At 41.3% G+C, this 12,955-nt stretch overlaps 1 protein-coding gene across 1 annotated transcript in view; it reads left to right on the top strand.

The window, feature by feature from the left end:
• hacd3 (3-hydroxyacyl-CoA dehydratase 3) overlaps positions 1-12,955 on the top strand; it is a 79,185-nt gene that overhangs the window by 31,353 nt on the left and 34,877 nt on the right. Inside the window, exons 4-6 of the mRNA XM_072277885.1 lie at positions 3,024-3,188; positions 3,389-3,443; positions 11,929-12,039. Of these exons, the coding sequence (XP_072133986.1) occupies positions 3,024-3,188; positions 3,389-3,443; positions 11,929-12,039 (331 nt within the window). The remainder of the gene's footprint in view (positions 1-3,023; positions 3,189-3,388; positions 3,444-11,928; positions 12,040-12,955) is intronic.

Below are 12,955 nucleotides of genomic sequence, written 5' to 3'. Positions count from 1 at the left end.
TTATATAGTTGTACCATGGAGAACATTCTGACAAGCTTCATCACTGTCTGGTATGTGGGGGCGGGGGGCTACTGCACAGGACCGAAAGAAGCTGCAGAGGGTTATAGATTTAGTTGGCTCCATCTTGGGTACTAGCCTACAAAGTACCGAGGACATCTTCAAGGAGTGGTGTCTCAGAAAGGCAGCGTCCATTATTAAGGACCTGCAGAACTCAAGGCATGCCCCTTTCTCACTGTTACCATCAGGAAGGAGATACAGAAGCCTGAAGGCACACACTCAGTGAATCAGGAACAGCTTCTTCCCCTCTGCCATCCGATTCCTAAATGGACATTGAACCCTTGAACACCACCTCACTTTTTAAATGTATATCATTTCTGTTTTTTGCACGATTTTTAATCTATTCGATATACATATAGTGTAATTGATTTACTTATTTTTTTTTGTATTATGTATTGCATTGAACTGCTGCTGCTGTTAACAAATTCCACAACACATGTCAGTGATAATAAATCTGATTCTGAACTTTTTATTGGTTCTTCCCAATTGTTAATAACCCAGTTGATCTCAAACTCCACAGAAAGTTCCAACAGGGCCTGCTTGCTTAATCTGGCACTATTCATGACAGTAATTCAAGAACTTATTTCAAGGGGAATAGAATATAAGAGCAAAGAGATATTGCTGAGCTTTTATAAGATACTACTCAGGCCTCACTTGGAGTATAGTCGCATTAGTATAGTCAACAGTTTTGGGCCCATATGTCAGAAATAATCTATTTTCATTGGAGAAAGTCCAGAAGAGGTTCACGAGGATGATTCCGGGAATGAAGGGGTTAACATATGAGGAGGGTTTGGCAGCTTTGGGCCTGTACTCACTGGAATTTAGAAGAATGCTGGGGTACCTCATTGAAACCTACCAAATGTTGAAAGGACTAGATAGGGTGGATATGGAGAGGATGTTTCCTATGGTGAGGGTATCCAGAACTAGAGGGCACAACCTCTAAGTGAGGAGCAACCATTTAGAACAGGGATATGGAAGATTTTTTTAGCCAGAGAGTAGTGAATCTGTGGAAAGCTCTGCCACAGACTGTGGTGGAGGCCAAAGTCCATGTGTAAATTTAAGACAGAAGTTGATCATTTTCTGATAGGTCAGGGTGTCAAAGGATATGGCGAGAAAGCAGGTGTATGGGATTGAGTGGGTTCCAGGGTCAGCCATGATGGAATGGTGGATCAGACTCGATGGGTTGAACGGTCTTATTCTGCTCTTATGTCTTATGGTCCAAGGTAGTTCAGCATTGCTGCCTTAAAGTAATTTAAAGATGGGACATAGTGCTTTGAAAAAGTATTCAGTCCCACAACTATTTTCACATTTTACTGTATCATTTTCTAACTTAAAATATATTGAGGCTGAAGTAGTGTTCATCCCATTTGTAATTACTATGATAACTTTCCTCAAGTGCAATATATTACCATACCAACTCGTCCAATTTGTTGATGTAGAAAATTGGAGGGTCACCTGTTTTCAATGAATTCATAAGAATAAATACCCTCCCTCTCTGTAAGGTCCAACAAAATGGTAGGTTTTCAACAGACCAAACTAAAATGAAGATAAAAGAGCATTCAAGACAAGTCGAGGAAATGATAATAGAGAAGCACAAATCTAGTGAAGGGTACAAGACCACCTCTAAAGATATTGAACATACCTCGGAGCTAGTGCAGCCCATTGTGAAAAAGTGGAAAATATATGAAACGACAGCCACACTGCCTAGGTTACATCACCCCTCTAAACTTAATCACTGGAGAAGAATGGCATAGAAGTCAGTACCTGTAATTGGAGATGATGTTCATGGCTCCACAATCTCTAAGACCTGTTACATAAAGGGTATTTATGGAAGAATGGCAAGGAAGAAACCCTGGCTAAAAAAGAAAAAAAAAAACATATCCTTGATAGTAAAAACTGCAAAGCATCACTTAGAAGATACTGTAAAGGTGTAGAAGAAGGTCTTGTGGTTAGATGAGACTAAAGTGGAACTTTTTGGCCTCAACACTAAGCGGTAGGTGTGTTGTAAATCTAATACTCCGCATCAGCCAGGTAGCACCATCGCTACTGTAAAGTATGGTGGAGGTAGCAGCATGCTGTGAGGACACTTTTCAGCAGCAGGCTCTGGATTGATGGGAAGATTAATGCTGCTAAATACAGAGATATCCTGGATAAAAACCTGCTAGCCTCTGCCAGAAAGCATAAACTTGGGAGGAAATTCAGCAGGACAGGGACCCAAAGCACACTGCCAGAGCAACCATGGAGTGGCTTCAAATGAAGAAAATTTATGTCCTTGAGTGGCCCAGTCAAAGTCTTCACCTTAACCTGATCGAACATTTCTAGCAAGATCTCAGGATTGCTGTTCACCGCCACTTCCCAGCTAACCTGGCACAGCTTGAACAATTTTGCAAGGAGGAATGGCAAATCTTCCCTCATCACGTTGTGCAAAGCTAATAGAGACTTGTCTTAAAAAGATTACTGGCTGAAATAGCTGTGAGAGGTGGCTCATCTCAGTACAGTACTCAGCAAAGGGAGATAAGTACTTTTGAAGTGCTGATGTTTCAGTTTTCGAATTTTTAGTTTTTCATGTTTTACAATTTTCCATTTTGGGGCTCTACTGTGGAAAAGGAGCATGTGATTCACTAGTTGTAATACTCATGTATGTGAATAAAGGGATGGGGGATGAATACTTTTTTTTAAGGCACTGTGATTGATAGCTTTGCCAGAAATGTCCACATTCTGAAACTGAATTTGTGTGTGTTGCTATATAAAAAAAAGTCGTGTTATGATTCTGAAGATTTTAAATCTGATTTGATTTATGAGAATCTTTTGTATCAGGGATATTAAACTTCTCCAATACTATTTATCTATGCAGTTATGTTGTTTCTGTATGAATACATGACTATTGATTTTTTTTAAAAAAAATTTGCAGACTTTGTTCACTAAGTCTCTTGATAGGAAATTTACTTTAAAAATTGTCATGATAGCTGCTGTTCAAAACCACAGAAAGACAAGTAAATATAACAGTGAAGAAAATGAAGAGCAAATGGTGGGACAGACTGACTAAACAAGAAAAGAAACCAATATTCTTGGCTCCTGATTTTGACCGCTGGCTGGATGAATCTGATGCTGAAATGGAACTTAAGGCAAAGGTAAATTCATTGAGAAAGATCTGTGCATTGTATTAGAAAGCTTTCCTTTCTGTTCTTTTACTTGACAAGCAGACAGTGAAGACTTTGCTCTTTGCAGATCTGTTTTCAGATTTTCCCCTCTTTAATGCTTAAAGGGTTATATTATCATCTGGATGATATTTACATACAACTTTATCGTCTGTTCTATTTTACCTTTATAGGAGGAAGCGGAAGAGATTAATAGAATGAGTGTGGAGTCAAGGGTTCGGAAGAACTGTAAGTATAAGAAATTGGAGCAAGAGTGGCTACAGATCGTCTTGAACCTATTCCACTATTCAATATGCATGAGTTGACAGGTATCTGATTCCAATTTCCTGCCCAGTCCAGCATCTTAGATTCAGTGGTTCAAGAATCTATCTCAGGCTAGTAGTATTTAAGAGTGAGCTGAAGAAGAATTTCTTTGCTCAATGTCATGAGTCTTTTCACCAGAGAGATAAACCCTGGAATTTATTTAAAGCTGAGATGGATAGATTTTAATCAATAAGGGAATTAAGGGCTACGGGGAGAGGTGGGGAAAATGCGCTTAATGTCTGAGCATCTACATTTGCGGAAGTACAGAATGCTAAAGATTCAAAATATCAGAAGAAATAGCTTCATCTTCATGGAGGTACTGGGGAACATCTGAGAAGCTGAAGGCCTCATAGATGAGACTTCTACTGAGGTTAAAGTGTCTGCCTATGAAGGCAAAGTACAGGCTTCATTTAGATGTGAGACCTCCAGGTGAAGTACGCTTAGTGCAGGATTCCTTTCTGTAACAAAGATCCCTTTTGAATATTTCTGGGGGTAAATGTTGTAACTGACATAGCAGCAGCAGCACCCAGGACAGTTGCTCTGGGGCTCAGCAGGGAAGAGTAAAGTCAGGCAGAACAACAGTGATGGGAAACTCCGTAGTTATGGTGTAAGGTAATATATTGGATGACAAATGACACAGATTGTTCATAATAGAAACTGTTCTACATAATTTGCAAACACCATCATTGAGCTTGTTGTGTTCACTTTGAAAGACGGTCTGATGTAATGACATCAGTGTAAGGCGACTGCTTTTAAGGTTTATTCGCAATAGAGAATTTGGGCTGCGTAAAGGGCTGCGTCTTTTGTTAAGCACTTTAAAAGATTCACATGTTTTACTCAAAAAATCCTACATTGGTGACCCTTGACACTCTAGGACGATTTCAGAGTTACTGAATGACATGTTGACCAATGCAGTGACTTAAGAGTTGCCGGCGTTATGGAGGCAGCACAGTACCGTGTGGTTTGTACAGATGGAAGGCTACTTTACACTAAGAAACCACCATGAACAATACCAAATTTTACTATGTCATAGAATCGCTAAGTAGTTCCACGGCAGCCAGAGTGGCGAGTCTACGAAAAGACCTGTCTGCATGTGATAAGTACAGTGGTGCTAGAAAGTTTGTGAACCATGTAGAATTTTCTCTATTTCTGTATAAATATGATAAAAAAAATGTGATCAGATCTTCACGTGTCCTAAAACTAGATAAAAAGAATTCAATTAAATAACACAGAAAACATACTTGTTCATTTGTTTATTGAGAAAAAAGATCTAATGTTACATGTATTTGTGGAAAAAGTACGTGAACCTTTGCTTTCAGTCACTGTTGTACAGCAATAACTTCGACCAAGTGTTTCCGGTAACTGTTGATCAGTCCTACACTTTGGCTTGGAGGAATTTTAGGCCTTTCCTCCTTACAAAACTGCTTCAGCTCTAGATGTTAGGCTCTTTTTGCATGAACTGCTTGCTTCAGCTTGTTCCACATTTTTATAGGATTAAGGTCAGGACTTTGACTCGGCCATTCCAAAACACAATTTTTATTCTTTTTAACCATTCAGTTGTTGATTTACTCTTGTCTTTCAGATCATTGTCTTATTGCTTTCTCCAACTTTTATTAACTTCTAGGTGATGGGCTCCTACCATGACATTCTTCTGTAAGTGTCTTGATACAGTTTTGAATTCATCGTTCCCTCAATGATTGCAAGCTGTCCAGGTCCTGAGGCAGCAAAGCAGCTCCAAACCATGATGCTGCTTTCACCATGCTTCACTGTTGGGATGAGGTTTTAGCATTGCTGTTCGGTGCTCTTCTTTTCTCCAAACATAGCAATGTGCATTTCTGCCAAAAAATTCAACTCTTGTCCCATCTATCCCCAGAATATTGTCTCAGAAGTGTTGTGGAACATTGAGGTGGTCTTTTGCAAACTTGACACGTGTAGCAATGTTTTTTTTTTTGGAGACCAGTGGTTTCCTCTGTGGTGTCCTTCCATGAAAGCCATTCTTGTTCAGTGTTTTTCTTATAATGGACATGTGAACAGAGACTTTAGCAAGTTTTAGAGATTTCTGCAGGTCTTTTGGTGTTACCCTTGAGTTCTTTTGCACCTCCTTCAGCATTGCACCTTGTGCTCTTGGAGTGATCTTTGCAGGATGCCCACTCCTACAAAGTACTGAGTAGCAACAGTATTGGGTTTCCTCCACTTGTAGACAGTTTCTCTTACTGTGCACTGATGAACACTCAGGCCTTTAGAAATGTTTTTGTAGCCTTTCCCAGCTTCATCCATCTCTACATTTCATCTCCTAAGGTCTTCTGAAAGTTGTTTTGATTGAGACATGCTGCACATAAACAGATCTTTATTGAGAAGAGCAGGCTCTGTCAGTAACCGGACTTTGTGTGTCTTTTTATACGGCAGGGCACCTCTACAACCCACGCGTCCAATCTCATCTTATAGATTGGAGCACCTGACTCCAAATAACTTTTGTAAAAGGCATTACCTCAGAGCTTCACATACTTTTTCCCACAAATACATGTAATATTGGATCATTTTTCTCAATAAATAAATGAGCAAGTATAATGTTTTTTGTATTATTTAATTAATTGGGTTCTCTTTATCTAGTTTTAGGAAGATCTGATCACATTTTAGGGGATACTTAAGCAGAAATAGAGAAAATTCTACAAGGTTTACAAACTTTCTAGCACCACTGTATGTCACCCTGCAAACTCGCCTATTACAGACTTGGACTGTCTGAGTCTGAGCATGCCAAACATTTGCTTTCCCTGCCCTGCCTTGGTGACGCCAGGCTTTCAGAACTAATAGACAACATGCTATCTCTCCTGGGCATTCACCATCATTGTTTTATTTTTAGATAGATACTTTATTGATCCCAAAGGAAATTACAATGTCACTATAGCATTACAAGTGCACAGATACACAATTATACAGATATTAGAAGGAAAAATAAGAAAGAGCAAAAAATAAGTTACCTCAAGTAGTCTAACAGGAAGGGGCCATCACTTCTCCAGCTATAGATTAACACTTTATAGAGGCTAATGGGTGAGGGTAAGAATGACCTTGTATAGTACTTTTTGGTGTCTTAGTCTATTATTAAAAGTGCTCCTCTGTTCAGCAAAGGTGGCATGCAGAGGGTGAGAAACATTGTCCAGAATTACCAGGATTTTCCATGGGGTCTTTTGTTCTACCACAGTCTGCAGTGTGTCCAGTTTGGCTCTATAACAAAACCAGCCTTTCTAATCAGTTTACTGAGCCTGTTGACATCACCTGTGTTTGTGCCATTGCCCTAGCACACCAGCACATAGAAGATTGCACTGGTAACAACAAACTGGTGGAACATGTGGAGGAGAGGCTTGTATAATCCAAAGGACCTCAGTCTCCTTAGGAAGTAGAGGCAACTCTGGCCCTTCTTGTACACAGTCTCTATGCAACAAATGCCTGATCAAGTTCCAAGTTCACACAGCCCTTGCTAATACACCCATGAAAGACTATAGGGAGCTTGCTAAAATGGCTGATTAATCTACGCTCAGCCAGGCAGAGGTGCATTGTTCTTCCTCCTTTCCCTGTTTCAATAAGCCTGCAGCAGACTCACACCCCCAGCACTAGGTCTATGTTTCTACCATGAACTCCAAGAACGACTCAGGGAGGGCGGGGAGAGCTCCAACTCCAACCACCATGGAGCTTCAACAGTGCCAGCACATTATGACATTGGAGGTCTGAACACCATGGGTTCCAGCTGTCAGGGTTGTCTTTTGTTCATTATGGACACCCTATCAGGGCGATGTTTCCTGTATGACACAGGCGCTCAAATAAGTGTGCTGCCTGCATCATCCATTGATTATAAGGCAGAGAGCAATGGACCCTGACTGGAGGTTGCTAACTTCAACAGGATCCAGACTTGTGGGACGTGGCACATGACAATCTGCCTCAGTGGACAACATTACATATAGACATTGTCTTGGTTAAAGTTGCTAGACTTCTGCTCGGTGCAGATTTCCTGTGCGCCAAAGGACTTGTTAGTAGATCTTAAGAACTGCCAGCTTGTAGATACAAAGGACTTTGGGTTGTTAACCCTGTACTCTCAGTAAGTTTCCCATGAAGACTCTGTCTGGTACATGCACCACCACATATGAATACATTCACCTGCTGGGCAAATTCCCAAACCTCACCAAGCCCACATTTTCCACTAAAGTCACAAAGCATGAGGTTGAACATCCCATTTGCAGAACTGGCTCACCAGTCCACACCCGTGTGTGTAGAGTAGACACAGAAAAACTGGTCAAGAAGGCTGAGTTTGCTAACATGGAAATGCTTGGTTAACATGAGCAAGTCTGCAGATGCTGGAAATCCAAAGCAACACACAAAATGCTGGAGGAATTCAGCAGGTCAGGCAGCATCAATGGAAATGAGTAAACAGTTGACATTTCAGGCCAAGAACCATCTCCAGAACTGAGAAAGAAGGGGGAAGATGTACATTAATGCCCTCTTAAGCCCCCTTACTATGACCCGTTCCACGTTTTGGAATGGGGTGAAAAGACGCTTTTAAAAATTTATTTGTTTACGGGATGTGGGCATTGCCAGCTAAGCCAGCATTTATTGCCCATCCCTAGTTGCCCTTGAGAAGGTGATGGTGAGCTGCCTTCTTGAACCGTTGCAGTCCCTGAGGTGTAGGTACACCCACAGTGCTGTTAGGGAGGGAATTCCATGATTTTGACCCAGCGACAATGAAGGAACAGCGATATGTTTCCAAGTCAGGATGGTGAGTGACTTGGAGGGGGAATTTCCAAGTGGTGGTGTTCCCAGGTATCTGCTGTTCTCGTCCTTCTAGATAGTAGTGGCCGTGGGTCTGGAAGATCCTGCCTTAGTTTACCTCCAACATTTATTGTAGGTAGCAGAATGTGTTTCTTTAGATTGTCTTAAACCGGCCCACAGAGACTTCAATGGTTCCACTACCATGCCCCCTGCAGCACGACATGACCATGTGTATGTCAGCACACCTCAGACGAGCCAGAGGCACCTACTGTTACTCCAAGTTGGGTGGTTTGTACAAGCTTCAGATGACTTTCCCCTTCCTTCTCAGTCCTGAAGAAGGGGCTCTGCCTGAAATGTCAACTGTTTATTCATTTCCATAAATGCCTGACCTGCTGAGTTCCCCCAGCATTTTGTGTGTGTTTCTTTAGAAATGCTTGGTATTGTATACAGCTTGAGTAGCCCTTGGGCTTCACCCCTCCACACGACCCCTAAGCCTGATGGTGGTTGCTGTCCATATGACGATTACCGCTGCCTTAACGAGGACACCACCCCCTGATCATTACCCAGTCCCACATATTCAAGACCCTTCAGCATGTTTAGCTGGAAAGATATTTTTTTCTATATTGGACTTAGTCAGGGGCTTCCATCAGGTGCCTGTGTGTGCTGAGGACATTCTCAAAACTGCAATTATAACCCTATGTGGCCTCTTTGAGTTTCTGCTCATGCCATTTTGGCTGAAAAATACAGCATGGACTTTTCAGCAGTTAGTGGGTTCTGTGTTAGATGACTTGGATTTTCTTTTTGTGTACCTGTTTTGGTGAATTCTGGGCTGGGGGGCATCTGTGTAGGGTAATGTAATGGGTGACAAATAACCATGATAGAAACTGTTCTGCATAATTCACAAATCCCGTCATTGAGTTGTAAACAGGAGAAATTTTGCAGATGCTGAAAATCCAAAGCAACACACACAATGCTGGAGGAACTCAGCAGGTCAGGCAGCAAGTATGGAAATGAATAAATAGTTGACATTTTAGGCCAAGACCCTTCTTAAGGATCATGTGTATGTCAGCACACCACTGGTCAATGAGTTATTGTGTTCACTTTAAGAGACGGCTTCTGACGTAAAGCGCAATGTTACAATAGTCATGGGGGATTTCAATACGCAGGTAGAGAGGAAATTTCTAGAATGCCGATGAGATGGCTTTTTAGGGCAGCTTGTGGTTGAGCCCACTAGGGGATCAGCTAATCTGGATTGGGTGTTATGCAATGAATTGGAATTGATTAGAGAGCTTAACATGAAAGAATCCTTGGGGGAAGTGATCATAATATGGTCGAAATCACCCTGAAATTTGAGAAGCAGGAGCAAAAGTCAGATGTATCAGTATTACAGTGGAGTAAAGGGAATTACAGGGGCATGAGAGTGGAATTGGCCAGAATTGATTGGAAAATAACAGAGCAACAATGACTGGAATTTCTGGAAGCAATTCAGAAGGCACAAGATATATACAACCCAAAGATGAAGTAGTATCCCAAAGGAAAGATGACACAACCATGGCTAACAAGAGAAGTCAAAGCCAACATAAAAACCAAAGAGAGGGTATATAATAGAGCAAATATTAATGGGAAGTTAGAGGATTAAGAAGTTTTAAAAAAAAACAAAAGAAGGTAACTTAAAAAAGTCATTAAAAGGAAGAGATGGAATATTAAAGTAAGCTAGCCAGCAATAATGAAGATACCAAAAAGTTTCTTCAGATACATTGAGTGTATAAGAGAGGTAAGAGTGGATATCGGACTGCTGGAAAATGATGCTGGAGAGGTAGAAAAGGGATACAACAAAATGCAGATGAATTGAGTAAGTATTTTGCATCAGATTTCGCTGTGGAAGATACTAGCAACATGGTGGAAGTTCCAGTGTGTCGAGTCAGAAGTGTATGAAGTTGCCATTAATAGGAAGAAAATTCTTGGGAAACTGAAAGGTCTGAAGGTAGATAAGTCACCTGCACCAGATGGTGTACACCCCAGACTTCTGAAAGAGGTGGCTGGAGAAATTGTGGAGGCATTGGTAATGAACTTTCAAGAATCACTAGATTCTGGGATGGTTCTGGAAGACTGGAAAACTGCAAATGTCTCTCCACTCTGAGAAGGGAGAGAGGCAAAAGAAAGGAAATTGTAGGCCAGTTAGTCTGACCTCAATGGTTGGGAAGATGTTGGAGTTGATTGTTAAGGATGTGGTTTTGGGGTACTTGGAGGCACATGATAAAATAGGCAGTGGCCAGCATAGTTTCTTCAAGGGAAAATTTTGCCTGACAAATCTGTTGGAATTCTTTGAAGAAATAACAAGCAAGATAAAGGAGAATCGGTTGATGTTGTGTATTTGGATTTACAGGAGGCCTTAGACAAGGTGCCACACATGAGGCTGCTTAACAAGTTAAGAGCCTGTGGTATTACAAGAAAGGTACTAGCAGAGATAAAGTAGTGGCTGATTGGCAAGAGGCAAAGAGTGGGTATAAAGGGAGCCTTTTCTGGTTGGCTGCAGGACCAGAGGATACAGACTCATAATAGATGGGCGACCTTTTAGAACGGAGATGATGAGTGTGGTGACTCTGGAATTTGTTGCTACAGGCAGCTGTGGAGGCTAAGTCTTTATGTATATTTAAGGCAGAGGTTGATGGATTATTGATTGGTCAGGGCATAAATAAATACTGGGAGAAGGCAGGAGATTGGAGCTGAAGGGGAAAGTGGATTAGCCATAATGAAATGTAGGAGCTAACCCGATGGGCTAACTGGCCTAATTCTGCTCTTATATCTTATGGTAATGACATCAGTGTAAGGTTATTGCTTTTGGGGTTTGTTCATATTGGAAGTAAAGGGCTATGGCTTTTGTTAAGCACATTAAACAATTCACACATGTTTTATTCACAAAATTGTACAATGGGTCCCGCCATATCTCATTCACTCAGTGGGTTTTGTTTATATGGGTAGAACTCAAAAATAAGAAAGGTACAATCACTCTGATGTGATTATACTACAGATCTATACTACAGCCCTAGGAAATTGAGGAACAGACATGCGGGCAGATTAGGTAATAGTGTGAAAAACAGGGATGACTTCAACTTCACTAATACAGACTGGGATCTCCTTAGTGCAAGAGATTTAGGCTGGGCAGAATTTGTTAGGTATATCCAGGAGGATTTCTTAAATCAATATGTAGATAATCCAACAAGATGTTGAACCTGGTGTTGGGGAATGAGCCTGGTCAAATGACCAACCTTTCAGTGGCAGGACAATTAGGCGATGCTGATCACAACTCCTCAGATTTTAAGATAATTATAGGTAAGAATAAATATTGATTATGAGAGTGAGTATCAAGTTTGAGCGGGCCAAATTATGAGAGTATTTGTCAGGATCTAAGGAGAGTTATTTGAGCACAGCTGATTTCAGGCAAGTCCACATTTGATGTGAAGGGCGTATAAAGTGCAACACTACAAAATACAGTGCAGGTATGTTCTGGTAAGAAGAATGGACAGAGATAGCAAGTTAAAGGAAACTTGCAGGTTGACAAAGGTGATGAATTCAGTCAAGCAGGACAGGAACTAACTTTAGTAGTTATGATGTTTAAAATGCTGAGGGTTTTTAATTTGCTTCCCAACAGCCTTTGTCACGTTGAGGACTGGTTACCTCTTCATGTATAACCTGGTGCAGTTTCTGGGCTTCTCTTGGATTTTTATCAATATGACAGTGAGACTCTTTGTCTTCGGCCAGGGTAAGTGATTTCATTATTGGTAATCCAGAGTTCCTACCTTGCCTCGCTGTGAAATCCTGTTATTCTAGTTATTTCAGTGTTGGAAGTCGGTGGATTTTTAATTTTAAGTCTTGATACTAAGCATGAAACTTTCGCTAGTGTCAGAGTTTGTAGATCAATACAGCATGGATGCAGGCCTTCCAGCCTAACTTGTCCATGCTGATCAAGGCATCCATGTTTGGCTGTTATCCCCTAAATCCTCTCTTATCCATCTATAGAAACATAGAAAATAGGTGCAGGAGTAGGCCATTCGGCCCTTCGAGCCTGCACCGCCATTTATTATGATCATGGCTGATCATCCAACTCAGAACCCTGCACCAGCCTTCCCTCCATACCCCATGATCCCCGTAGCCACAAGGGCCGTATCTAACTCCCTCTTAAATATAGCCAATGAACTGGCCTCAACTGTTTCCTGTGGCAGAGAATTCCACAGATTCACCACTCTCTGTGTGAAGAAGTTTTTCCTAATCTCAGTCCTAAAAGGCTTCCCCCTTGTCCTCAAACTGTGACCTCTCGTTCTGGACTTCCCCAACATCGGGAACAATCTTCCTGCATCTAGCCTGTCCAATCCCTTTAGGATTTTATACGTTTCAATCAGATCCCCCCTCAATCTTCTAAATTCCAATGAGTATAAGCCTAGTTCATCCAGTCTTTCTTCATATGAAAGTCCTGCCATCCCAGGAATCAATCCGGTGAACCTTCTAAACCCCTTTTATCCATATACTTATCCAAGTATCTTTTAACTGTTGTCATTCTATCTGCCACAACCACTTTCTCTGGCAGTGTTTTCTACCCTTTGTGTGAAGAAGTTGTCTGTCAGGTCCCTTGTGAATCTTTCACCTCTCACCTCAAACCTGGGTCCTCTAGGTTTTTGTTC

The sequence above is a fragment of the Mobula birostris genome, chromosome 14 (assembly GCF_030028105.1).
Source record: "Mobula birostris isolate sMobBir1 chromosome 14, sMobBir1.hap1, whole genome shotgun sequence".
In the NCBI taxonomy this organism is placed as follows: domain Eukaryota; kingdom Metazoa; phylum Chordata; class Chondrichthyes; order Myliobatiformes; family Myliobatidae; genus Mobula; species Mobula birostris.
The sequence above is the reverse complement of the archived record's forward strand: the minus strand, read 5'-3'. Positions and strand labels throughout refer to the sequence as shown.